We start from the raw sequence: 27,534 nt of genomic DNA, 5'->3' as shown, positions 1-27,534 counted from the left end.
TGCTAGCAGTGTTAGCATCTGGCAGCACTCACTGCTTTTCACGGTTTGAATTTTGTTAAAAAAATGTCGATTGTTTAAAAGCGAAAAAGATTCAATTACTATTAAGTCGAAACGTGTCTGGAAGACTTGATTTAGGAACAAAGCGGAGCGTTTTGTTCCAAAATAAAACTTTTTGTGTGGACCTTTGCATTTTCTGCAGAAATATTGCACTTTTGTAGTCAAGCATAGCATGTGAAGATTTATGGACAGAGGAGCTGATGACATTCGAGGAGGAGGAAGTGGGTCAGGGAGGAGGAGAAGGTGTCTTCAGTGAAGATTTATGGGCGACGCCTCCTCTTCCTCTTCTTCTTCCACTTCCAGGATGGAAGTGGTGGTGGTAGTGGTGGGTGGGTGCTATCGAAACTAAATGAGAGTGTCAGGTCGCTGCTGAATTGGACCCCGGGCGACGCCACGGAGGAAGAAGTGGGCCATGCAGGCAGAGGAGGAGGAAAGATGGAGGGCCGGGCTGGAAAAGGGTCCAGGCGTTGAGGGGTGGGAGTGGGGGGGTGTAATGTACTGTATAGGCTTTTAGATGATGTCAGTCCCTGGTGGAGCCTGGCTGGCGTCCGCTAGTCCGGAATTAATTCTGGATGGAACACGCTCGGTGACCAACTGACTGGCAGGGCAAAAAAAAAAATATTGTTATTATTTTAATCATGACTGACTTGGTAAACTTTTGAACATCAATTTTACATCATCCACAAGTGGTTATCTTGCATCAACTCCTGAATGGACTCCAACGAGTATTGTTTCTGCTACCACTAAATCAGAAACAATCGACACCTCTCCTATGCTGAATTAAAAGGCAGAGAGAGAAGCCACTTCCATATATATATATATATATATATATATATATATATATATATATATATATATATATATATATATATATATATATATATATATATATATATATATATATATATATATATATACACATACATGCCCTTTTTCAACTTAAGAGCAAACTAATTGGAAGATGAAGCAACTTATTGCTAAATTGTGTTATAGTGCCTTCTTTGCAAATTGTTGTACACTATATATACATCATTGAAAAAAAGGCTTGAAGAACCACTGAGCTAACGCAAAATTCTGAATTATTCTAAAATCATACACACACCCTAATCAAGCAAAATGTCTGTGTCTATAAAACCAGCTGCACTGTTGTGGTCATGTGGCACAGGAACCATGAACCACAGGTGGTTCAGACTTGACACGCGGGACACATCTGGATGTTTGTGTGGATGCGTGCATACGCATACACACACGCAGTGGGGTTTCAGAAGAAGCGACAAACACATGCTTGAAAATCCCACTAGAGAGGTGTCATGGCGACAGTCTGCAAACATGACGTCCAATGAGACGCTTACTTGTTTGGAATGGCTTGGATGGCTTTTGAAAGATAAATTGAAGGGTTTTTTTTTCAAATCTAGTTATTAAAAAGATCATTTTCCCACACAAAAAAAACGTGGAAATAATTTTCCCCCTTTCATTTTTTTTTATATTAATTTTCAAATAATCAAACACATTTACAGCTGGCAGGGAACAAACTTAATTCTTCAGAGCTGAATATGACAACAACTGTAGTAAATCCACCTGAAAAATAACAGTAGTTTGTGAAAAAAAAATCTATTTCGGGGAGAAAAATATCCCTCCAAATACTGAGATACTCAAGACCTTTTTTTCTTTTGCAAAAAAATACAAAACTATTCTAAACTTAACTTTCCTAAAGCGTGACATAATGTTCAAAGCACTAACTGTCAGGTGCATGCCACAGCAACAGGGGGCGCTATAATATATCATATATAATAAATCATTTGGCCAGTGAGCATCCAGACACATAATGGTAAATTTTGTGGCCTGTGTTGCCATAACACCAGCAATATGTATGGTAGCGTGATGCCGCTAACGTTGCGTGTAATCCCCTTGAAAAGAACACGTTGGACACAGTCCAGCGATAATAGATTTTGCGCGCGTGTGAGCGTTAGCAATGATGTATTTGCAGCTGTCAATCATGGGACAAGAAGGTAATGATGCGACTACATGTTTGTGGCGTATAAATGCGCATTAGCCAGGGCGGCCATCAAAGGAAGGTCACCGCGGAGATGTTTTATGGCCTCATAAAAATAGATAACGTCTCTCTTCTTCTACTACACACCTCTATTGTTTATACACACATATGCCTCTAAACGGCCATTTTGTCTCTGCTAACCGCATGAGACATCTCAATGTGACTTTAATTTACAAAAAGACACTTTGACACCTGTTAGCGCATATAGCCTTGTGTTTAACGCTGGTTAATTGTACATATCAAAAGGCTAAGATACCATTCAAGTACATACTAATGTAGTACCGCTTGCGTTGTAATAGTATACTCTACTTTCACACTACTCGCATCTCCATGTACTCCTGGAGACTCTTCGGTCCTCTCAGTGTCCCATCCTCATCGTAGTTTTAATGATACTGATATGTATTTTGAGTGTGGCCAGCTGTTTCTGTCAATCTGTCAGCCGCTATTGATCAAACCCCGCATCCCCTTCCTTGTTAAAAATCAATGATGAAAATATCTTTAAGAGCTCACGTAGAAGCCATCTGCTCCCCCTCGAAGCCGCCATTCGACCTCCTCCTCCTCCTCCGAGATGTGCACCTCCATCCCCGGAGATATGACGCCGCGCACCTGAGGGAAATGTCATGTGACTTTATCATTGTTGGACTTAATTCCCTACACAACGTTTGCTTGATCCGCTGCTTACCAAGCACATTAATTTTCTACATACTGCACCTGCTACCACTAAATAGAATTGTTTGGTATTTATGTTAGCATGATATTTACAGTATCTGACAATATCTATTAAGCGCATCATATTAATTAATCTAGCATTGTATTGTACAGTTTTAATTGTACTGTGATAGATTTAGCACTTCATCGCTTGCTTTTGTTTCCAAATCAGGTACCGACGCAGACGTTGCTTTGAGCAGAGAAGAGTGGTTTTTCAACAGATGTAAAAAATAAATAAATAAATAAATAAAACTTTGAAGGTCGCTAGTCCAATAGACCGGTGGTTGCGTTACTCATTTGCTAATGCTAAACGCTATATAGGTTGACAGTTCTAGAACGCTAAACAAGTCTGCACTCACCATTATCAAACTTTTTTGCTCGCTCACAGAATGTTTTGGAAGCTAGCTGTGTCGTTTACCTTGTGCCAACATTGGAAATATATTGACAGGGTCTGACTGGCAGAATTATGGCTAATCGCAAACTCATAGAAAAAATGAAACAGGATTTCTGCTTGGGGTTTTTTTTGCACATTGCTTTTCTATGCACGACAAACAAAAAAATTGTATTTAGTTGTCTCATTTCATCCTGTTGGCCCTCCTCATTCAAAAGATTTGTAAGCTAGCAGGAGAAAAAGCTGTTTGGCCAATTGCATAATTGACTAAATTATTACTAAGAAACCCCACCCCCACCAAAAAATAAGGAAAAAAAACAACACATTCAAAAACAATCAGTCCATGTTTGTCTTGATTCGCCCTTTGCAAATTTACCTGTACCTAAAAGACTTACAATCTATCGGTCATTTTCATTATTTGTTTTGAAATAGCATCGTTTAGCCACAGTGGCTGTCAACTGGTCATGTGACAGGAAGTGGCTGACTGCTGTTTCACGTGCGCGGTCACGCTGCTTGTGTTGTGCATCAACTTTCACGCGTACACTCATGTTGCTTTTCGACGCTGCTTGTTTTCGTTGAGCCACAGACTCTCATGTGCTCTCCGAGGTCCTCACTGGACTGAGTGACTGGAGTTTTGCTACGCTCTTTTTAAAGCCCGCTAAAAATAACTCACCCCCGCTTTCCGTAAAAAGGCGGGACTGACAGTGGGCTCTAGCCAATGACGGGCTTCCGTCCCGCCCGGCCCCGCCTCATTCCTCACAAGCCGCTCCTTCCCTACTCGACTGGCGTTGACATCATAGAGCCTATTTACCTTATATGGTCACGCGAGCAAGTGAGTGACAGGTGACTCCACGCCCCCTCCTGGTCCCCCGCTCGCGTGGAACCTGGCAACCCGCAAAAGCCTGGATGGCGAAGCAGCTTGCCTGGTGCTGACGAGCAGACCTGGCAACCCGCAGGCTGCATGGCGAGCTGCCTGTGCGGAAGCAAACCTGGCAGCCGCGAGCAGAGGCGGAACCGATTAAACTAGCTTCATTTTTCTCCTTTTTTTCCCAAATTAAATTTTGCGCTCATTTTGAGCCTTTCTGCGTCAGCAGTAGTTTTTTTGGTTTTCTTTTTGTTTTTCTCCCCCCCCACAAAACGAGAAATGAGGAAATAATTGTTTGGATGTGACACTTCGTGCGGACTTTTGGGGCTTGATTGTGGACATTTTTCTTTTACTTCTTTTTTGTTTTTGCACAACAAGCATGGACGTACTGGCTAATTACAGTATCTTCCAGGAACTCCAACTGGTGCACGACACTGGTTATTTCTCCGCGATGCCTTCCTTGGAAGAAAACTGGCAGCAGGTCAGTCCGCAGATGTTGTTATTGTTTTTTGTTTGGTTTTTTTTCAACATAAGTATTTTTACTATTCATTTGTGTGCATGCAATCATTTTCTTCTTCAATCATTACTGTGCAGTTTTGCTTCTCGTTTTTTCTGATTTATTTTCTCTCTCACATGGATCGCAGCGCGGTCCGCTGACTGGCACAAGAGCACGCACTCGTAAAAACAGTCACGTGCCTTCCACCCGAAAAGAAAATATATATTTTTGAATATCATACTTTTATTTATCTTTTAACGATTTTTCTATGACGCATATAAACCTGTTTTTCTTGTGCAGAGTTGTGCGCGCGCGTGCCCGCGTGCGTCAGCCAGGTTCTGATCGATGCGTACGCGCGCACGCACGCGCCTAATGGCCGCTGGCTCCCTTTTGCTAAATAATACATGCACACCTGTCATGGCGAATTTGCAGACTGAATTATGTATCATCATCATCCTCGTGCGTGTGCTCGCGCGTGTGTGCGCTTAAAAAATGTTTTGTTGACAGGCCCCGTCGTAAATCATTTTCGCGCTCATCACGTGCTCACTTAGAGCTATTAATGAGCACGTGGTATGTTAATTGGCGTGTGTGTATGTGTGTGTGTGTGATGGTTCCACACTGATGGACATTCAATGAGCACAGCTGTGACCAGTGTGTGCGCGTGCATGTGTGTGTGGCCCACATGTCCATTACGCCTACAGTACTGAATGAAGCCCGTCCCATCCATTAAGTCTGCATATACTCCACAGCAGTGTCATTTTTGTCACTCTTTTAAGGTATAAATGGCACTGAAGTGGAATGGGGGAAACCAAGTCATTCCCTTGCATACTGTATTCATCCGTCCAAGGTAGAATCAGTTACGCAGCTGATTTGATTAAATTGTAGCCAATTTCACGCTGCCCTCTAAAGCGGGAGGTTTACATGCTTTTTTGGTGAAAGGAACCAACATGAGGGGAAGAAGTTGATAAAGTCAAGAATTTTCCTTAAAGTTAAAGGTATACTCTAGGGGTCCGCCAGTTTCACACTGCCAATTAAAGCCAGAACATTTCCTGGCTGTGTGAATGACATCGATGCCGAATAGGAGAACAAGGTCGGCAGTTGTATTTTCTATGTGTAAGGTATGCTATTAAAGCTGGAACTTTACCTGCTGATTGGGTAAAAGGCACTGACGCAGAATATGGAACATAAAGTTAAATATAACTGAAAATAGCGTCAGAAATGGAACTTAAGCTTGTATGTCGCAATATCAGGATGGGGGAATGAAGTTTCCCGGTTATTGTATCCTGAGTTACAGTGGTACCTCGAGATACAAAATCAATTCTTTCAGGGATGTTTTCGCATATATAGTTTTTTTTCCGGATCTTGAGTCCCTTTTCCTATCTAGATGGTCCAATTCTTAACTCATTCAATCCCAGGGATATATTTTCACATTTTTTTAAGAGTCCAGACTTAATCCGTTCCAGAGTTGGGATATAAATAAATAAATAAATAAGTAATGGCATCCATGTGTGAGAACAAATTTGGGGGGGGAAAAAAAAAATCCCCCAAATTGGACTAATGCGGTTTCGGACTGACACCAGTGAAACAATTCTTATAATTTGCATAATTTTGAAAGATTTAAAAAAAAAAATATTTGAGTCAAAATACGTATTTCTTGTCAAATGTTAACAATCAGCAAGTTTTAAAAAGTTATGTAAAAGCTTAAGCAAGTAAACAGATCCCTTTCATTTTACCATAAAACAGAAACGTTAAAATGTTAAAAACGTTAAAATCCAAACAAATGTTCCATTGTTCCCAAAGTCAGCAGAATTTCTTAAAGTGATCCGAAAAATTCAATCAATAGTTCCCTGACGTTAACACTATTTTAAATTGATCTATTAATGACAGTCGTCAAAATGCCAAACATCAGCACAATGATCGGCCTGGTCAATAACCTCAATGCTACACCAAGAGAAGACGTCCTCTTCAATTGCTTCCCAGCGGATTGTGGTCACTCCACAATGTTGTGTGAGTCCATATTGTTTTCACACCCTGTATTCATTCAGCATTTTCTTGGATGATGCTACATGACATGCAGCATCTTCTTTCGCGGCGATTAGCGTTTCAGTCGACTGAAACGTGGTTGCTCCACAACGTTGTGTGAGTCCATGTTTTTTCACACCATGCATTCATTCTCCCTTTTTTGGATGAAGCTATATTACAGGGAGATGATTTCTTTAGCAACGCTTAGGTTTTCGGTAGATTAAAATGTGGGTGCTCCACAATGTTGTGTGAGTCCATGTTTTTTCATACCACGCATTCATTCTGCATTTTTTTTGATGATGCTTTCAGTCGACTTTCATGTGGTCGCTCCGCAATCTTGTTTGCACAATTTCGCGTCCCTTTAAATCAGAGGCGTCAAACTCATTTTTGTCGCGGGCCATTTTGTAACGAGAACTTCCTTCATTGAGCCGATATGTTGAGGAAAACAAGTTAAATTGTCTCATAGTATTATTACTGTACACAACAAATTGATAGCTTAGTTGTTTTGAAATCAGAAGTGAAGCAGCCTAGTTTGTTCATTTATTGTTTACATTACTGTAACAAAAAATCTCAACCTTATTTTTCATCATACACGACAAGCTAAAGTTTTGGAACAGAGATTAGCAAGGGTCACGGAAACTTACATGATTTGCCTTCGCGGGCCACATAAAATGACGTGGCGGGCCGGATTTGGCCCCCGGGCCTTGAGTTTGACACCTGTGCTTTAAATCATTTATGTGGGGATCATATGGAATAAATCTGCATTGTACCAATAACAGTAATTGAGGAAATAAAGGCCGTCCCAGTCAATAATGTCGCTGTTTAAAAAAAAACAAAAAACTGTTGGTATTCTGAAAAGAAACATAGCATCTTACTACGTCAAGTTTCCTCAAAATTCTTTTTCCTAGGAGACACACACACACATGCACATCGATGTCGTCATGTTTGGCTGCTTCCCGTGTCTTCTTCTTTGTCCTCTCTCATCAACGTCTTTGCTCGACCGCTAAACACACGCGCACGCAGGCGCACACACATAAACACACGCACAGTCCCGCCTGTCTGTTAGCCTTGTTGCGTCTGACAGCAGCAGCTCTTCCTCGCCCTGTAATTGCTGCTTGTGTGCCAATTGGGAATGATGTGATGGCCTTTTGGGATTTGTGTGTGTGTGACAATAAATCCAGACTTTCTAGCCCGGCATAACATTTTTCTCCCGCTATTTTTACCACGTTCCGCTTAAAAGTGATTTTCCCTTTTCCGCCTGTTGCTCTCATTTGTCGTTTCGTCCGCTTTCATCCCGATTGAAGGATTGATCCGCCGCGGCGCCGCCGCCGATCCTGGCGAGTTTCCAGACGCTTGCGTGCCGCCGATCTGTTACGGCGCCGCGCTGGATTCCCGATGGGAATCGCGGCGGCACGGGAGATAAGGACGGCGAGAAAAGCGTACATTGACCGCTATCATCTTCGCTCAAATTACTTTTTGGCAGCCTGCCGTCGGGGTACCGAGTGCAACGGTCGCGTACCTGAAGGACCCAACAATTTCACACTAACATTTTGCTGTGATTTCACAGTAAATTATTGGATAAGTTTTGTATTACTTTCACAGTACTGAATACAGCAAAATCCTGTGATTGCATTAACAACATACTGATAAATGTATTTTACTGTAGAATAACAGTAAAGTACTGTAAAATCCAAGGCTGCTGCAATTTACACAGGTATTCATTGTAATATTACAAGGGAACAAATTAGTGTAAATTATTACAGGTAATTTTAGTGAAATTTTGGTAATTTTTAACAGTTCAAGGCAAAATGGCGCCCTTCCTGTTTAAAGGTATGTGTCTTGAGGCATTTTGAGCATCCTGATACAGTCGCACCTAAGTTTTGTGTTTGGCTATTTATTTATTTCAAAATGTTGATGGTGAATTCAAAGAAAATGCTTACTTCCTGTTGGGTTCCGGGTTTGTGTCCTTGAGACTTTTTCATGGTCTTGCCATGTTAGAGATGTCCGCCAAATTTTGTGACGATTGGTGAAACAATTTTTCAGAGGCATTTAAGTTCTCAAAACTAAATGGCACACTTGCTTCTTTTGGCTCCTTGAGACCTAATTCCTGTTCAATTTGGCGCAGGGATCCTTCAAACTTTTTGCATCTTGTCATAATAGACATGTCTGCCGACTTTTGTGTTTTGCTTAATTAAACTGACTTTTTTTTTCCTTTCCAAGAACGGGCCATCTCAACTAATTTCTAATAACTGCTAACCAAAATGGCCAACTTCCTTTTCAATTTGCAGCATGGGTCCTTGAAATTTCAAGGGTGTTATTTTTGGGAACTTTTTTGGTCTGAAATTGTCAAAATAATGAAGTATTTTTTAAGGCTGATACTTTTTTTTTTCAGCCTAGTACCGCCTATAAGCATTTTTTAATGGAAGGGAGCCTTAAAACAAGGTGCCGTGCTATCCGTGTTTGATTTATTAACCCTGGGAACTACGTTGGAGTGATATCTCTAGGACCAAAAGTGTCTTATTAAGATATATTCTGTAGCACTTTTTGGCATCCAAGCCCAACTTCCTGTTTACATCCTGTTTTGATTTTGTACGGTTGCCCGTTTAGGCAGCTGCTTCTGAAAATAGTCCGTAATTGCCAATCAATTAATCATGCCTGTCCCTTGTGTCTGTCTATCCTTTGTTGACACACACATGCATTACACACGCCGTTGCGTAAGTGAACATCTGCTTCCTGGTCAGACAAAAAGAGGAAACAAAACAAAGAAGGAAGAAAAGAGGATGTGAACGGCAGAGAAGCTGAATGACTTGTCCTCTTCTTAATCCTCTTTTTTTTTTTTTTTCAAACTTCCTTTTGAAGTTTTGACCGTGAACATTTCGCTCCGCGGAACTTGTGAAAGAAAAGGGCCAGGCATGGCGAATCAAACTGCAGATCAGCAGATTTCACAGATGGGATGAAAAAGTGATGAAAACACAAACCGATCTTTGATGAGCAATCTGCGTTTGATTGATAATCCTGCCTGGTGTGAACACACTCATTCCTGTGTGGCTGCACATCGATTCATTTGCGGAGTACGTACACACACACACACACACTCACACCTGGGTCAGCCATAATTCAGGAGGCGAATGAGGCGTTCAGTCGCCTGCGCGGGAGATTAAATAAGAGACTATTACTCGGACAAACTAGTCGGGAGTACAGCGCCATCAAAGCGGAACAAATGAGGCACGGCCACAAAGTTGGGTTGTGAAAGTCGTCCTCATCTTTACACATGGTTGACTCTGTGTGTGTGTGTTTGTGTGTGTGTGTGTGTGTGTGTGTGTGTGCGTATCAATGAAGGCAGACAAAGGGGATAAAACATGAGCGATAGGGCTGATTAATTGCTTGGCAGTCATTGATTATTTCAAAACGGCCGTCTAAACAGTCTCAGGAAGAAGACAACATGCGATAAACAATAAGGTGACAAAGTTTTTCATGCGTCTTTCAAAACAAAGCCAGCAGACATGATCAATTTCTCAGCAATCATTGACTGCGATAAAGCATCCGCCTAAAAGGGCTGCAATAGCCACTAGTCTGGAAGTACCCCGTAAGGCACCGAAGATGTGTGCGTTTTTCAATTAAAAAAAAAAAAAGACAAGTGGTAGGCATGATTAGTTGTTTGGAAATCTTTGAGTGTATTTTAAAACGACTGTCTAAACGGGCTGACGTAAAAAAACAGAATGAAGCAAGCAATAGTTTGTTTTTTACCTATAAAACACTGAAAAGTAGCGTGTGCAAATTTTTTGATTATTGGTTATTTTGTTTGAAGCCTGAAAGTGGTAAAAGCTCAAGAAGTTTAAGGTGGATAATACTTTTACAAGGCACTCTCTAAGTCAAAAATCCGTTGTGACTGGGCTGGCTGTGTATGACTTATGAAATAACACACAAATTTGAAAAGTAATAATATGCTTTGACATTTACGTTTAACGTTTAATTCATTTGTGCTTTGGTTGACTTGATCTTTGTTTTTTGGCGCCGCCTCTGGCCGCTGTTGATATTACTTTTTATTGTGAGAAGGATCGTATGGCTTCAATTGACAGCAGTCAGTCGGTGAGGGTAATTTCACTTTGGTTTATGCTAGCATATGCTAGCATATGCAAAGGTTTTGCATCTAATTAACGTTTTGTATTGAAATGAATAGCATATGTCGTTCAATTATATGATGGACTTAATCAATGTAATTTGTGTTCATTTTTGTACATTCTGAGTTGTTGAGAGTGAATCAACGTTTTATTGATGAATAATTAATTGATTATTGTATGCATCCCTCTACATTTCTGTGGTATTGGTGTGCGAGTGTTTTTTGTGTACTTGTGTGGCGAAAAAGAGCTAGCCTGCCAACATGGCCTGAAGCTAGCAGGACGCCGTCCAACATGCACACACTTACACACACACACATTCAGTAATACACACATGTAAAGGTTACACACACTTTTGGTTTGCACGAACTTTTAGCCCCGTGAGTTGTGTTGCCATGGTAACATTCAAAGTTGCCTCACAGGCCTGGCTCACTCAGACATGTTAGGTCCATTTAGTGTGCATTTGGAATAAGAATTGTGCATTTTCAGAAAATGGTTGTGCATTTTCAAACACAAATATTATGTACGGTATAGTCAAGGAAAACATTTTTGTGAAACCAATAACACCAATATATTCACAAAAAAAACCTTGCATATTTCATGACCAAAAAAAGTCAGATTTAAGAAAGAGCAGCATGTTTTTCATGACAAAAATGACCTTCTAAGTAAAGGTTTTGAGAGAAAAAAAAGTTTATATTATTTAGGATTACTATAGGATTACTGTTTTCATGGAAACTTACGTTACATATCAAATTAAAAATCGTTTTTATTTTTAAGGGCTGTATGTTTGTGAAAAATTACCGTTCAAGATTTTTTGAAAATTTTCGCAAATCTTAAATGAAAAATATTTTTTAATATCAAATTAAAAATGGTATTTACATTTTTTATTTTTTTTTTTGTTTTTTTTTTTACAGATTTGTGAAGTTTTGAGTTGTTACTCTTGAGGAAAAAAAAGCATGTTTTCAAGAAAATTCATATATTAGGAAAATGTTCCACATTGTCGAAAAAAATAGCAGTTTTATGAGGGGTAAGATTGTTACTTTTTATTGTATTTTATTAAATTTTTTGTGAGGGTTTTTTGGGGGGTTTAACAAGTCATACACAAAAAAATTGCATATTCCATGAAAAGATATTTATGCTATATATTACTACATTTTTAAGTGCTACGCAAGCATAATTGTCATATTTCGATGTTTTTAGAAAACAGACCAAAAACAATTTTAATCATATACAGTAATTCGTATACAGTTTTAATCAGTTTTGTAACAAAAATTAATTAAGTAAACAAAATGAAAAAGATTTTTTTCCCCTTATTTTTCCCCTAAGGGGAAGGATCAATGGAATAGGATCACTTGGTAAATGTTTTGATTGTAATTTTTTGTGTGTGTTGTGTGTGTGTGTGTGTGTGTGTGTGTGTGTGTGTGTGTTGTTGTTGTTCATTGTACATAGAGAAAAAATTTGCTGAAAACCAAAGGTCACATTTTTTTTTCCCTACCAATTTTTGAACTCCATAGCTCCAAAACACAAAACAAACCTTTCAAAATAGGCAATTTGCTAGAAATTAAAATAAAATGATCGCTTCTTACTTTTTCATCCTTTTCTAGCTCCCCTGTAAACCTTTCACCAAGTGGTCCCCTCCTATTGGCCCTTACCCGTGTTGACTGACGATATTTAAACATAAAAAATACACCTCATTGGCGACCGGGATCGGTGTTTGATGACTTCTGTCTGGCGGTCATTGATCTGGCGTAGCCGAGCGCTAACACTGCGTTTATGTTCTAATCAATAACAACACAACAATGTCAAAGACCCTCCAGACGCTCATTTGAGCTTGCCGCTTTGTTTTAGACACTCTGGAAGTGTGTGTGCGTGCCCTGCTGCATGGTAGGGACCAAATCCCAGGTTTAACTCTCTTTGTGGGGACCGTCTGCACTTGTGGGGACTGTTTAGGTGAATCCCGCAAGTCGAGGCTTCTTTTTGAGGGTCAAGATTTGATTTAGAGCAGCGAACCCAACCGCCGGTCTACGGCCCAGTACTAGTCCGTGGGTCACACCCGAAATAATGAACTATTTCCGTTTGATATATGATCCGCTACAAAAATATATTTTATTTTGAAAAAACTTTTGTTTTGAAAATTGGCCGGATTGTCCTTGACAAATTTGATTACTTGAGCGCCAAAATTTCACTTTCAAAGAAGTAAAATGAGCAAGGAAAAGGGAAAAAGTCCAGTCAAGAGACAGGTGACGAGCCTACAACCTTGAAGAATCCTACTGGAAATAATGATTTTTCACGGTAAGGACTTCAACGCACTAATTTCCAGCCAAAAGGAACCTTAAATCTGACAAGAAATGTAATCCCAAATGTATCCCCAACCTATTTGTTACCAAACCAGATGAACTCACAACTGGAGGCAGCCTCCCGACATCGCATCTGTAACAAAACGAAAACAATCTGAGGCTTCCTATCAATTTGACGTTAATGGTAGTACTGTACAGTATTTTATATGCACTTTAGAGTCACCGTTCGTCCTTCCCGGTTTTGTTAACAAGCCAGGGGAATTTAGCACGCCTTAGATCAGCTAGCAAATAACGGCACTTAAAAGTATGTTTGAAAACGTCGCATCTGTGTGGAAAAACACTTTAGCACTTTATATTCACCTCCCCGTTCACAAGCGTTGAAACTCTCAAGTGTTGACCGGTTCTTGGTGATAAAAAGGTCGGGGACCCCTGCTCATTGAAGTTAGCGTAAGGGTTGCAGTTAGGGTCTAAGAAATACTTTGTAAGTGGGATGTCCCCAGTATGATAGACAAATCCCCTTGTTTGTACGCGCGTGTGAGTGTGTGTGCGGACAGTGTGTGTGAGAACAGTGTGTGTGAGAACATAGTGTGCCACCATTCCAGTGCATCTTCATGCATGAATGGTTGTTGCGCGTTGTGGAGTAAATGGGTCGATGTCGACGAGGAGGAGGAGGAGGAGACGGATGACCTTGGGAATAAGAGCGCAGACATTTGTCTCGCGACCGGTGCTAAGACAAAACTAAGATGCGCACTAAGATAAACATCCGGACAGGAAGTAGACCAAGGGGAAGTTGTAGTACAGGATGTAGTAGGTCACGCTTCCTGTTGGCCCCTGATCCAATTCGGTCAGAACGCGATGCACTTCCAAGCTACCCAATTTCTATGATGTAACTAGTTGAAGTTTATGTGTTGTACATCTATGTGATTGACTCAGGTCTAGGCAGTGTAAATCTATGTGTCGCACTTTTACGTGATCGACTTGTTTGTCAACTTTGGTCCATTTAGGCCAGCAGGCCAAGGATGTTTTTATGAAGCAGCAGTGACTTTTGCTTTGTTTTGTGGGTTAGTGGAGTTCTTTAGGGATGTGTGGGTGTGTGGTGGTGTACATGTTTGGTTTTCGCAGATCTGAGAGAAAAAAGTTATGTAACAACTGCTTGAAAGTTTATAAATACACGACTGCCAATTTCAGTGAAACTGTCTATGGTGTTTAACATTAAATGCTAGCATTTAGCTAACACACTTTTATTAGACACTGTTGTAAACCTGTTCGTATGTGTTGGCTTTCCGAATAGAGCGCAGTAATAGCTACTTGAAGGTATAATTACAGCAAATTAGATTTTCATCAGCCTGTCTATGGCATTTTGCATGATATGTTAGCATAAATATAGCATTCTTTCTTTAGACTGTACGTAAAAAATGCCATGTTAGCATCAGGCTAGTATACTTCCATTAGACAGTGTGACCAATAGTATACTTTGTTTACATTGCTGCACTGTCTGTTTAAGTCGTAGCTGCTGGAAGGTATCGAATTACGTTGACGCTAATTTCAATTAGCCAAGCTATGGTGTTTCTCATATGTTAGCTAGCATACTTTTATCAACCAGTGTGAGAAGACTGTTGTATGCTCTTTGTATGTGTTGCTGCTCCGTTTCTGTCATAGTAACAGCAGCTACTTGAAAATGTGTTATTACACCAATGTTAATTTCCATTAGCCAGTTTCCAGCCTTTCATATTATGTAAGTGCTAACATTCTCACGTTCGAGGTTTGTTGTCTGATCTGATCATTGTGAGCTTTGTTGTCTGATCTGTTTGTACTGGTTGATGCTTCTCCTGTCACAGGAATCTTCAATCAGCTGCTATGATTGAAGATTTTTGAATATAAAAATGCTCATTTCTATTATCCTCTTTGCCATTGTAAGTTAGCATAAAGCTAGCATACTTTCATTAGATTGTGTGAACACTGTTGGATGTTGTTTGTATGTTATACTGCCCTGTCTGTTAAAGTAGTCGTCGCTTAACGATTTCTAATGACATCGGTGCGACGTCGGTATTCCTTTATCGCTAATCATTTTCAAGCTACAATGTTATGAGCGATATAAAAACAGAATATCTTGTTGAAACACGGCTATAGCATGATTTTACCTGTCCTTTTTGAGAATAGATTTTAGTTAAAAGTAGTAGCTGCCGCAAGGTTTCTAATTACGCCGATGCTAATTTCCATTAGCTTGTGTATTAGCTAACCTGCTTTCTGTAGATAGCGTCGTTGTATGCTCTGTTTGCATGTGTTGCTTTTCCAAATTTGTCACATTAGCAGCTGCTTGCAGTTTTCTAATTTCTCTAATGCCAATTTCAACTAGCCTGTTTATGGCATTTCACATTGTATATGCATCAAAATAACATGCTACTTCTATGTTTGTCTTTTGCTATATTTCTTCTTTTTTCTTTCTTCTTTTTTCGAGGCAACAACTTCTAAAGTATAGCAAATTTGAAATGTATTGCTAATTGGTAAAATTGCTCTTTCACTTTTTTTTTGTCTGAGTAAATTGGGACTCTTTCAAGATGACCTCTTTTTTTTTTTTTTTTTTTCAACTCCAAGAGGGAACATCGCTGTGATGCCAGTCACACACCAGCATTTTATGCGTGTGTGTGGTGTGTGTGTGTTCATGCGTGTGCATGAGTGTGCTGTGTACATGTGTGCGCACAGTACATGTGAATTATTTAGGGTTGAACTGCAGGACAAAGCAAAATGGAAATGTGGAGGGTGTTTCTCTTTTCACCCCAGGATGGCTCTCTAATGCACACTCACATCCGCACGCATGAGTCATGTGACCAACCGCTCTGCTTTCCAGCAAAGTGAGACCCCCCCCCCCCAAAAAAAAAATCTCCGGAGGTCAGACTGCGGTGAGGTTATAATGGTGATGAAGGTCCCCGGAGGCAACCAGGTGCTCTTTTTGTCCCCCTTGCATTATTGGTTGCCACGGTAACCACATCTGCACACTTGCCCGCATCATGAGCTGAAAGCGCTTGCAACACGTTTGCTTGGTCATCGGTCAGTCAACATCGGTTATTTATTTATTTAAATTCAGCTTTATTTTGTAGTGTAATTAAAAATTCCGCATTTTAGAGTATTTTAATTGTATGTTAAATTGACTACACAATAATAAAATGTCATTTATTATTATTCATTAATGAAGGTACAAAGACATTGTTCATTATTTTTCTTTTGTTTCGATGTGCATAAGGATTAAAGAAAAAAGTATAGTATAATTTAATACCTATAATACATTATAATAAATTTGAAAACTCAGTCTTTTTCCTAATTCAATTTTCATTATTCTGTGTATTTATTTTAAATTTACTATACATTATTCAAATTGAATTAATTGTTTAAATAATAACCGAAAAGTGTAGAAATTGGGCCATGTTTTTCTTTCCTTTTTTTACATTTTTTTTATGTGCATTGATTACTTTGTTTCTTAATAAAATTAAGATATATTATTAATAATATAATAATTCAATAAAATGCACAAATATGTACTAAATTATTCTGTTTTATTTTATACATTTTATTTTGTAATTCTATTATGTTGGATTATATTTGTATTCATTACTTTATTTTTTTATATTTATATTATATTATGAACAAAGATATGATATTGCAATGTTTCAAAACAAACAAAAAATACAATTTGTTTTTCCCAAAAGTGACCACCTGGAACTTAGAAGCATCTAATTTAAATTACTGGTACTTAACTTTGTTTCTTAATAAAATTAAGATATATTATTAATAATATAATAATTCAATAAAATGCACAAAGATGTACTAAATTATTCTGTTTTATTTTATACATTTTAATTTGTAATCCTATTATTATGAACAAAGATATGATATTGCAATGTTTCAAAACAAACAAAAAATACAATTTGTTTTTCCCAAAAGTGACCACCTGGAACTTAGAAGCATCTAATTTAAATTACTGGTACTTAACTTTGTTTCTTAATAAAATTAAGATATATTATTAATAATATAATAATTCAATAAAATGCACAAAGATGTACTAAATTATTCTGTTTTATTTTATACATTTTAATTTGTAATCCTATTATTATGAACAAAGATATGATATTGCAATGTTTCAAAACAAACAAAAAATACAATTTGTTTTTCCCAAAAGTGACCACCTGGAACTTAGAAGCATTTAATTTAATTTACTGGTACTTAAAAGAAAGTAAAAGTGTTGTTGTTTTTTCTTTTTTGTAATATTTTTTGGATGGCGGGCTAACATAGTAAGAATAAAAACGCAATGTACGACAATCATTGTAGACAAAGACGCACATGCACATACAGTGATCATAAATACATTCATAAGCCGTGATGTCATCATACACACACACACACGCTCCCCGAAGCCTTTGTTTCTCGCACACATCGAGTCACGCATGCTCACACTTTACAATGACCTCATCCCTGAAATCATCCCATCCCATCACACTCACGCGCACGCACACACACGCACACGACTGGAGAGTGAAAACAAAGGGTTAATCCATTAGGACTCAACAACAGCTGGGACCTCCTTCAGGTTCATTTCATTGACTTCATGCTCTTAAACACTCAATCATCCATCATAACTTGGATCAGAATACAGTAATCCTAATCAAATTAATACTGTTATATAACCAAATCAAACGTTTGCTCCAGCTTTTGAGTCGGTGGAGTTGATTCATGCAAAAGCGCCTGGAAATGCGTGGAAGCAAAATGGCCGCTTTCCTGGGGTTTTTCTTATTCTTGAGACATTTTTTGTGGGTCTACTTGACGAGCCTAGCAAATTTCATATAGCTAAGTGAATTTGGCTTCTATGAATGTTGAAAAGCGTCCTAGTGAAGGTGACTGAAGCTTGTTGCTAACGTTCCCTTGCTAGCACAAGAAGCGGAACGGCACTTTTAAATCACGCCGTTGATGTGCTACTTTCACGCTCAATTAACAAGACAGACAGTGTGCGTGCATGCGAGTTTGCGAACGTGCGTTGGAGATGAAGGTGTGAGAGCGTGCGTGTGTGTGAGTCTCTCAGTGTGCGCGCGCTCGTTAGGTATTATTAAAGTGAGTGTGAGAGTGAAAGTGTATAGTGAATGCGCTCGTGTGTGTAGGTGTGTGAGTGATGTGTGATGGCGTTCGTTAGGTCTTATGAAAGAGTGTGTATGTGTGTGAGAGTGAATTTATTTATTGTGAGAGTGCTTGTGAGTGTGTGTATAGTGAATATGTATGTGTGTGTGTGTCTATTCCATGTGCGTTACACATTACAAAAGTATCCTAGTAGAATTACTACAGATGTTTCTGCCTTTGTTGCCATGTTGCGTTTACAGAAATCCGCAAAGTTGAGATTTCTTTTTTAATTTTGATTAAAAAGTAAATACATAAAATTAATATTTTTGGGAGATCAAGTCCTACTTAAACGGACAGTGTGTAAGATTTTTCAATTTACAATTGAATGTGTTCTTAATGATCAACGGTATGTTTTAAATATAATCACAGTTGTAGTTATCATTAAATGATATTACATAGGAGGTGGCACTTCTCTGGAGGCGGCCATGTTTGTTATACATAGCGACGGACAATTGTGAATGCAGCCTCTGCAGCACCTCCTGCTGGCCGTAGTGAAAAACAGTCTAGATCTTACAGACTATCCTTTTTTTTGAGAAATAAATTAGCAATTTTTTTGACTGCTCTTACATAAAAGGCAAGGAAAAATTGCAAGGAAAATAGCAATGTAAATCTGTAAAAAAAAAAACTAATTATGGCCATAAATGAACGATAGAATGGAGCCGCAATAACTGAACCGTACTAAGGAAAAAAGGTTGTAAACAAGAATATTGTTTTTTTTCCCTTTTAGTTATATTTGTATAGTTTTGTAGTCCTTAAAAATAACAAATACAATCTTTTTCCCCCGATAATGATGTGATCGTGCCTGATTTCCGATCACGTTATCAGAATCTGAACAGCTCTACTGCCAACAGATTTCTAGCATCTTGACGAGTGGAATCTGCATTGATCTCAAATGTGAAATGGGGCAACAATGCCACCTACTGGTGACCGTGCACCAGTAAAGTTGTTTACAAGATTTAAATTTACAGTGAAGCGGCATCAAACACTCCCCGCTGAAAAACCTCATTGGCAAATCTATATATATATATATATATATATATATATATATATATATATATATATATATATATATATATATATATATATATATATAATTTTTTTTTTTTTTTTTTTTTTTTTTTCCAGTAAAGGATTATATTTTATCCTCGGAGGAATCTTTAACAACGGCGTGGAGATGCATCTGGATGTCACCACACGCCATCCAGATAAAAGCGGGCTTCTTGAATGATGCTAATTACTCGCTATATTTCAACAGCACTTGTCCAATTAGCATCTTTTATTGTTGAGATTACACACGATTTGTGTTCATACAGACACGGAATCATTTAATTAATCTTTATTTATTTGCCTTTGAAGATGAGGGTTTGTTTTGCTTTGCAGAATGTGGCGGAAAAAAATCCGCCGCCGCTGTTGCTTTCACTGCAAATTCAATACAAAGAGCGTTTAGCATTTTGTGTGTGTGCGCGTCTGAATTGGATGTCTGGACGGAGGGCCTATCGTCTTCCTGGCGGCGAAGGGCGACATGACAAATAACTAGCACGCACACACACACACACACACACACACACACACACAGAGTGAGAGTTTAATTAAGAGAAAGCTCAGCTGACGGAGGAACAGATGATTCTACCGCCGATTCCAATCCCTCCATCTCAGCCAATTACTCAAATGGCCTGGGACGGACACACACACACACACACACACACACACACACACACACACACACACACACACAATGAGCATAAGCCTGTTTAAGCAGTATTAAATTATGCTTCAAATTAAAAGCTTGTACCTGCCTTGTCCCCTTAGTCTAGTCTGCCTGTGTGTGTTTTAGAGTGTGTGTGTGTGTGTGTGCATGTCTGCTTGCATATGCGCGATTAAGCTGTTAATTAATTTTATGCCATCATATTTAATAAGCACAGATAGTGAAATTTTGCGTATTTGTTAAGAGTGCTTGTGTGTATCTGCGCGCATGTTCAACACTGTGCTTTTCTCATATTTGTGAGTGTGCGTGTTTTTGAGTGTGTGTGTGTTATTGTATGAGTGTTCATCGTGAGCCGTGTGTGAGTGCCTTTGTGTGCTTTTTTTAGTGAGAGTGTGTGTGTGAGTTAGTAATCGTTTGTTTGCGTATGTGTGTGAAAGTGCGGCTGTTCATTTATGTGTGTTTTTGTTCGTGTGTTCTTGTGTTTGTGAATGTGCATGTGTTTGTTTTGTGTGTTATTCTGTGAGTGTTCTTAGTGAGAATGTGTGTGTGTTTGTCAGCGTATGTGTGTGTGTGAGTATCTAGCAATCATGTGATTTTTGTGTGTTTCTGCATGTGTGGGTGTGTGAAAGTGCGGTTGTTCTTTTGTGTATTAGTGTTTGTATGTGTGTGTGATCAAGCTGTTAATTAGTATTTGTGCTGCCATATTTAACTCTTTCAGTGCCGGCTATTTTCAGACCCTCTCGATAATTACATGAGATTGAATATCTGTAAAGACGTATAAATACGTCTTTGGGATTGAATGAGTACGGACAGTGACATGTTGTTTTGGTTCAGGTTTGTGTGTGTTCAAGGCTTACTCGATCTTGCTAATTTGTAATAGAAAATCATAAATAATAAGGCTTTTAATGTAATTTTATGGCACCATCAAACTAAAGCGTCAGGATTTTGCACAAATCACACACAGTGCTGCCGGATGCTAACTTCTAACTTTCCAGGGAGGAACTCGGCTAGTTAAAAAGAAGACCTTTCTTATTTTGTCCATATTCCTAATGGCATTTTAGTCCTACATCTGGTTAGGTGGTCCTATGTGCCCCCCCCAGTAGCAAAATTGTGCCCCCCTCCATCCCTTTCTCCAGGAGTTTGCCACTGAACAGACACACAACAGCTTGAAGTCATTATGCTATTTATGCACACACAAACAACACACACGCACATATACACTCAAAGCCTCTTTTGCGTCTAATGAGCCATCAGAGCGCTCGCATCCATAGAGGAGGCGGAGCTTCAAAGAGCCACTTTCACCGACGCCAAAAAGCCGTTTAATTAGGAGCCATTTGTGCACAAAAAGGAAAGAAAACACTCACCAGCTGAAGGGGGAAATAAACACACACACACACACACACACACCCAAGCTGAGTCATGATTGATGTGCTCCGTTATCTTTGAGGACATTTTAATAGACTAATGTAACTTTTTTTTCATGGCGTAATGTCGAAAATAATCTGATTGCATTTCTTCCCCTGAATATTGCTATTGTATGAGAGAGGATTGGGGCCATTGAAGAAATACAAAAAAGTTGGCAGGATTCTCACTTTCATTTCTGAATTCTCACTTTAAAGTCACACAATTCTCTCGTTCATGTCAGGATTCCGACTTTATTCAATTCATTAACTCCAAACTCTTATTCATAGAACTCTGACATGAAAGTGAGAATTCAGTTTTTGTTGTCGCAAGTCTGATTTTAGTCCAGATTTTGAGTCAGAATCCTGTCTCAGAGGATTCTGAAAATAAATTCGCTACTTTTAAAGTCAGAATTCTGAGAATAAACTAACAATTCTAAATTTAAAAATCAAATTCTGACTTTACTATAAAAAATCTCAACTGACATCAAAGTCAGAATTCTGGCTCAATTCGGTTTAATGAATTCTGTCAGAATTTTGAGAATTCTAAAAGTAGAGTCCCATTAAAGTCATAATTCTGAGAATGAAGTCAAAGTTCTGATTTTATTCTCAGAATTGTAAATTCAAAGTCAGATTTCTCACTCGCCAAATAATTCTGAAACTAAAACCAGAATTCTGCCAATCCTGCTGATTGTTTTTTTTTTTTTCCACTAAGCCTGGCCCTTGTTGATACATATTTTAAATCGCATCCTTTGCTCGTTGAAAACTGCATTCCGAGTTTATGTTCCGTATTTTTTTAAAAAGCCTGAAACTGCCCATTACAAAATGATTGCAGGCAAATATTCCAGTTTTGGAAGCAAAAAATGCACTTTTTTGTCCAAATGTACAAACTAGCATCGTATGCGTTGGGTTCGAGGCTCGTGGCATGATGATATTTGTCGATGATTATGACACTTCATGTTGTTTCATCATGATCGTCATCATCATGGCTAATGATGTCATCAGCATGCACTCTAACGCTTCCTGGAGGATCCACTTGGCTCTGTTTGCTGTCAAAAGCCTCTCGGCGAGCTGCCTGCATGCATTTGTTATGGATATACATAGACGCTGTACATGAATAGTTTTTGTATCATCAGTACCTCTTGGCAAGGATTCAACAGCGCGTGCGTATTTAAATGACACTCAACAGTCGACCTCCTGAATGAACAAAAAGGCTCACTTGCTAGCTAGCTAAATTACAAACTACCATTCGAACTAACTTGCGTACTATAAACGCACAAACTTAATAACTAAAGAACTGACACACAGCATAACTGTGATAAATAAGTACCTGCCTGACTGGGTCATTTGACCTGCTGGCTAACGAAACTGTATTACCTACCATGCGAAGAACTAGCTAACTAGCATGCTATCTAATTTGCCAACTAACAAACAAACCAACCTACAGTACAAGCTGTTTCACTAACGCACTAATTAACCACCAAAATACTAACAAGTAGTTCTAAGTACTGTTTTAAATGACTGTCTAACGAATGAACTAAGTAAGAGGCTACTAACTTACAAACCAAACGCATTAAGTAACTCATCTACTAAAACCACACACATAAAGTGAATAATTAAAGTATAACTCACTCGCTGATGGGCTGATTTCTAACTAAATGCCTGACTAGCTCACCTGACCCGGCAACTAACATGCTAACGTATACACTACCATAAAAAGAACTGATAAACTAGCATGTTAACTAAATTAACAACTGATAAAGTAGACTAACCAACCTACTGTACAGTACAAACCGTTGTACTAACACAATGATTGTCTAACAACCAAACTAGAGTAATTTTCTTAATGACTCTCTAACACAGAGGTCAAACTCCAGTCCTCGAGGACCCGTGTCCACGTTTTCTAACCCTCTCTCTCAAACACAGCTGATTCAAACAATTAGGTTCATTTGTAGGATCCTGCTTTGCTTGCTAATGAGCTAATATTTTTGAATCAGGTGTGTTGGGGAGAGACAACCGGAAAACATGCAGGATACCGGCCCTCGAGGACTGGAGTTCGAAACCTATGCAAACTAAGAGGCTCACTATCGTACTAGCTGAACTGAAAACCAATGCTGTAATTCACCTACCATTAACACACAAAACAAACTTAATGCTAATGTATTAGATACTATATTAGCTCAAATATAACTACTGTACTGTATCATTCTGAGAGCGGTTCCTAATAATTTGACAAGCTCCTGCCTATAAATAGGGTCCCAAAAATGTTAAATCAGATTTTATAGAACATTTCTGAAGATTGATAAAAGCCTGTAAATATACACAATGTCGTTTTCAAGGTAACTCAATGCGATGCGGATTATTTTGCATGTGCGTGTTATCTAACGTGACCTTTCTCCATATGTCGTGCGTGTGCGCGCGCAGCAGTCCTAGACGTCAAGCAAGCAAGCTGATGATGCTGACATTCAACATGACTTCCCTCTCTCGCGCATGCATACATTTATACCCCCTCATAAAGCCACTTTCACACGGCTTGTTAAAGACCACATTTCACGCCTTTTTCCCGCATCGCTGTACTCAGTAAACGACGATATGTCAGGAATGAAGTAAATCTGGCAATTTTCCACCTGTATGGTTGACTGTCCTGCCCTGGTGTGTCGAAAGCAATACTCACTGTCCAAGAATGATTTATTTCATTGATGCTGGTGCTTATCTGACCAGTGATGAGCTGTGGTGCAGTGTGAAAATCCTGTCCTGTGTCAAAAGTGCAGAAAAATATAATAACAGTTTCTGTAAATAAGTGTTATTTGCGTGTGAGTCTTGCTGTAATGTTTTGTTTTCATGTGCTGCTGCACCATTTGTGTTCAAATATCCTTTGCCTAAGCATTTATATAACATTGCAACACTAACGGCATTTATTAGTAGGTATTGCTATATCTTTAGCAGTAGATTTTTATTTTCAAATGAAGAGCCAAGTAATTTGAACATGAAGCAAACGTATTGCCAAATTGTGTTTCGTGACTCCTTTAATATATCTTGTATTCCCTTATTTTGTTCACATTACACAATTTACCTTCTGGGGTTGTTGAATAAAATACAACTAGAAATTCCACCGCAAATGTAGTTCCAAAATTTCATTAATCAGACATGGATGGCACATTCTGTTTTAATATTTTTTTTTTTTTACATTGGTGGTCATGGGGGTCACTGTTTAGAGTGAGCAAACACTTTCATGTGTTTTATCAATGAATGTTTTTATATATTGTGTCAAGGTCCATCGACTAGCTGCATGTTCTAGCGGTTAGCATGATAGCTCTTCCTGCTATGATATGAGTTTTATAATCAAAAGACAAAAGCTTATTTTCAACATTTGTTGGCCTGGGGGTAGATGACATTTTTGGTGGTATCAAATCTGGTGCATTTTTCTTTTCAATTGAAGAGTAAATTAATTGGAACATGAAGCAACTTTTTGCTCAATTGTGTTTGGTGACTCCTTCAAGAAGTCTTGTATTGCATTATTTTGGTGTAGATGTTATAAAGTTTTTCTTCTGGAGTTGCTGAATAAAATATGACTAAAAATACCACAACAAATGTACTTCCAAGGTTTCATAAATCACAAGCACAGCACTCCTTTTTAAGTCATCTTGTTTTTGGCCCCAAAATGCTTTGTGCACTGTTGGAGGTACTTGGCAGAAAAAAAAAGTGTACATCCACTTGCTAAGAACCACTTGTGGCCCGTGTTAGCATTAAGCTAGCATACTTGAAAGCAAAGCTATGTTGCTGCTTTAACGCTTGTGCAGTATTTTGACCTTTTTTGGGGTCATTTTCTTCCATGTCATTCTTGCAATATCTTGGCCAAGGGATGGCACATTCCACGTTGAACTTTGACATCTTATGGCCATCTGGGCGAAATTTCTGGTGTCTTTTGTAAATGCGTTTCCTTTGATGTTCAAAGGATTGGACAAAATTCCACATAGGGGTTAACGACGCAATATTTGAGTCCTCCAGATCACTAGAGGGTGCAATATCTCAGAAATAACTTGTCTTCTATGTCCTTCAGACATGTCTGGAGTTGGAGCGTTACCTCCAAACGGAGCCCAGGAGACTGTCGGAGCTCCTGGACGAGGACCTGGACCGCCTTCTGGCGCCCACCCTCACGCAGGGCAGCGATAGCGATGAGGAGCTTATGGACCCCCTCCTCGGCTTCCCGCCGCAGCCCAGCGAGCTCCCCAAAGTCCACGCCAAACTCCTTCAGACTCTGACGGACAGCAAGGACCAGGTCCTGGTGGCGGGTGTCAGCGCCGCCCAACTGAGCGCCGCCGTCACATCGCTAACTCCGCCCTCGTCCCCCGAGTTGGGGCGTCACCTGGGGAAACAGGCGGGCGGCGCTCTCACGCTCAAGCTGGTGGCCAAGAAGGTGGGTCTGGGGGCGGCCAAGCTGGTGGGGGCCCGGGCCTTGTCGTCTCCCCCGCCGCCCCGGCCCCCGGGACCGGCAGGCGGGGGGGCGCTCAGCGACGGGGAGCAAAGCGGAGGGACCGGCTTGACGGGGGACTCGGCCGAAAACAAGAAGAGAATACACAGGTGCCAGTTTAATGGCTGCCGCAAGGTTTACACCAAGAGCTCGCATCTTAAGGCGCACCAGAGGACGCACACAGGTAACACAAATACTACACTCATTTAACAATATCTTCCCTCCAAACACTTTTGGGGTGTTTTATTCAACCCAAAATATTGGGTGTGTGTACATCACACTGTAAAATACACACATCTACACGTTGTGTGCTATACCACGCAAGTCAAAAAGACAAGCATCACACTCCATGACTTGTGCGGATCCTTGACACATGACCCACAACATCCGATGTGTGAGCGTGTGTGCGTATTTGTGTGTGCGCGAGGCCGCAGGTGTCAGACATGCGCTCGTTTCACACCCGTCTCCTCTAATTGCCCCTCCCCCTGCCCCCCAATCACCCCCCCCCCCCCCACCCCTTTCTCTTAAGTGTACATGCGCACACTCACACACACACGCCGAGGGAGGCGGGCCCGGGCCTGACGCCGCGGCAACCATGACGCCAGCCAATTATTGCGCGACGAGGCAAGGATGCGTGATGGAGAAGTCACCTAGCAACTGAGGCAATGTGTGTGTGTGTGTGTGTTTGTGAATGTGTGTGCGTGTGTTTGTGACGGGTGGGAAGGTGTGGGAGGGGGTGAGAGGGAGCTTGATAGACATGAACAATCCAGTAGCCAATTAGGGAAAAGAGTGAAGCAGTTGCTTAGCAACCAAAGTCAAGCAATGGGAAGGGGGGGGTTGAGGGGGATGGGGGTGCTGTATTGAGTAGGCATACACTTTCATATTTGTTTTATGAATTAATGCTTTTATATATTGTGCCAAGGTCCATCCACCAGCTGCATGTTCTATTGGTTAGCATGTTAGCGCTTTTTGCTATCATATTTTTTCATCATCAAAGGCTTATTTATGACATCTGTCTGGATAACAACCAGATCAAAGTTTTCTCGAGGAACAAAAAATCTGTATAAGGCTCCAAAAGTGGCTGTCATCATCACGTTAAATAAAAAGTGAATGAGATGTGACATTGATTTATGATTATTGCAAACTCCCCAAAAAGGCAGATTAAGCTCATTAAATGGCTAAACGGCTAATGAAAGCACTAATGAAAGCGATACGCTTGTAGTGTGTGTGTATGTGTGTGAGTGGGGGGGGGGGGGCACAAACATGCCACAGCATCATGTTAGATTAGAGCTGAGTGGGATTATCCGCTAACCGGGACCTCCAGGCACCGTCGGAGCGTCGGGTCATCGAGATCATGACCATTAAACGCCACTAGAATACGAGCTGCAACGTGAAATAATCCAATTGGAGGGCGCACAGCAAGGACTCCATTGATTTTGTAAACTTTGGTTTGTGTAAGTGTATGAATGTGTGTATAAATGTGTATGTGTCTGTGTGTGTTAGCATATTATATAAAATTTCAGCTCCCTAGTGTCTTCAATGCTTTCCTTTTATGTGAAATGCCTTTAATGTAAAGATCAAAGGATTGGGCAAAATAAAAAATTATCCAATAGTCGGCAATTAATCACTCCAAAAGTGGAGCCTGGAGCTGACCAAACATGAAAAGAGCGGAGCAGAATTTACACCCAATTATTGCTCCAACCGCATGTTGTCACTTGGGTTTGAGGTGGACGCTGTCTGCTGGAGGCACAGTCAACAGCTTGGACAAGACTGGTCAGACAGTCAATC

The 27,534-nt window shown here is 39.8% G+C and overlaps 1 protein-coding gene across 1 annotated transcript in view; it reads left to right on the top strand.

Annotated features, from left to right (window-relative positions):
• Nucleotides 1-4,126: 4,126 nt before the first annotated feature.
• Nucleotides 4,127-27,534, top strand: part of LOC148423516 (Krueppel-like factor 7) — a 29,950-nt gene continuing 6,542 nt past the window's right edge. Inside the window, exons 1-2 of the mRNA XM_088414905.1 lie at nt 4,127-4,555; nt 25,336-25,930. Coding sequence (XP_088271031.1) covers nt 4,454-4,555; nt 25,336-25,930 — 697 coding nt within the window. The 5' untranslated portion in view covers nt 4,127-4,453. The remainder of the gene's footprint in view (nt 4,556-25,335; nt 25,931-27,534) is intronic.

This window comes from Hippichthys cyanospilos, chromosome 5 (genome assembly GCF_059441005.1).
Source record: "Hippichthys cyanospilos isolate Australia breed blue-spotted pipefish chromosome 5, RoL_Hcya_1.0, whole genome shotgun sequence".
Classification (NCBI taxonomy): Eukaryota; Metazoa; Chordata; class Actinopteri; order Syngnathiformes; family Syngnathidae; genus Hippichthys; species Hippichthys cyanospilos.
Note: the sequence above shows the minus strand (reverse complement) of the source record. Positions and strands in the feature narration are given on the sequence as shown.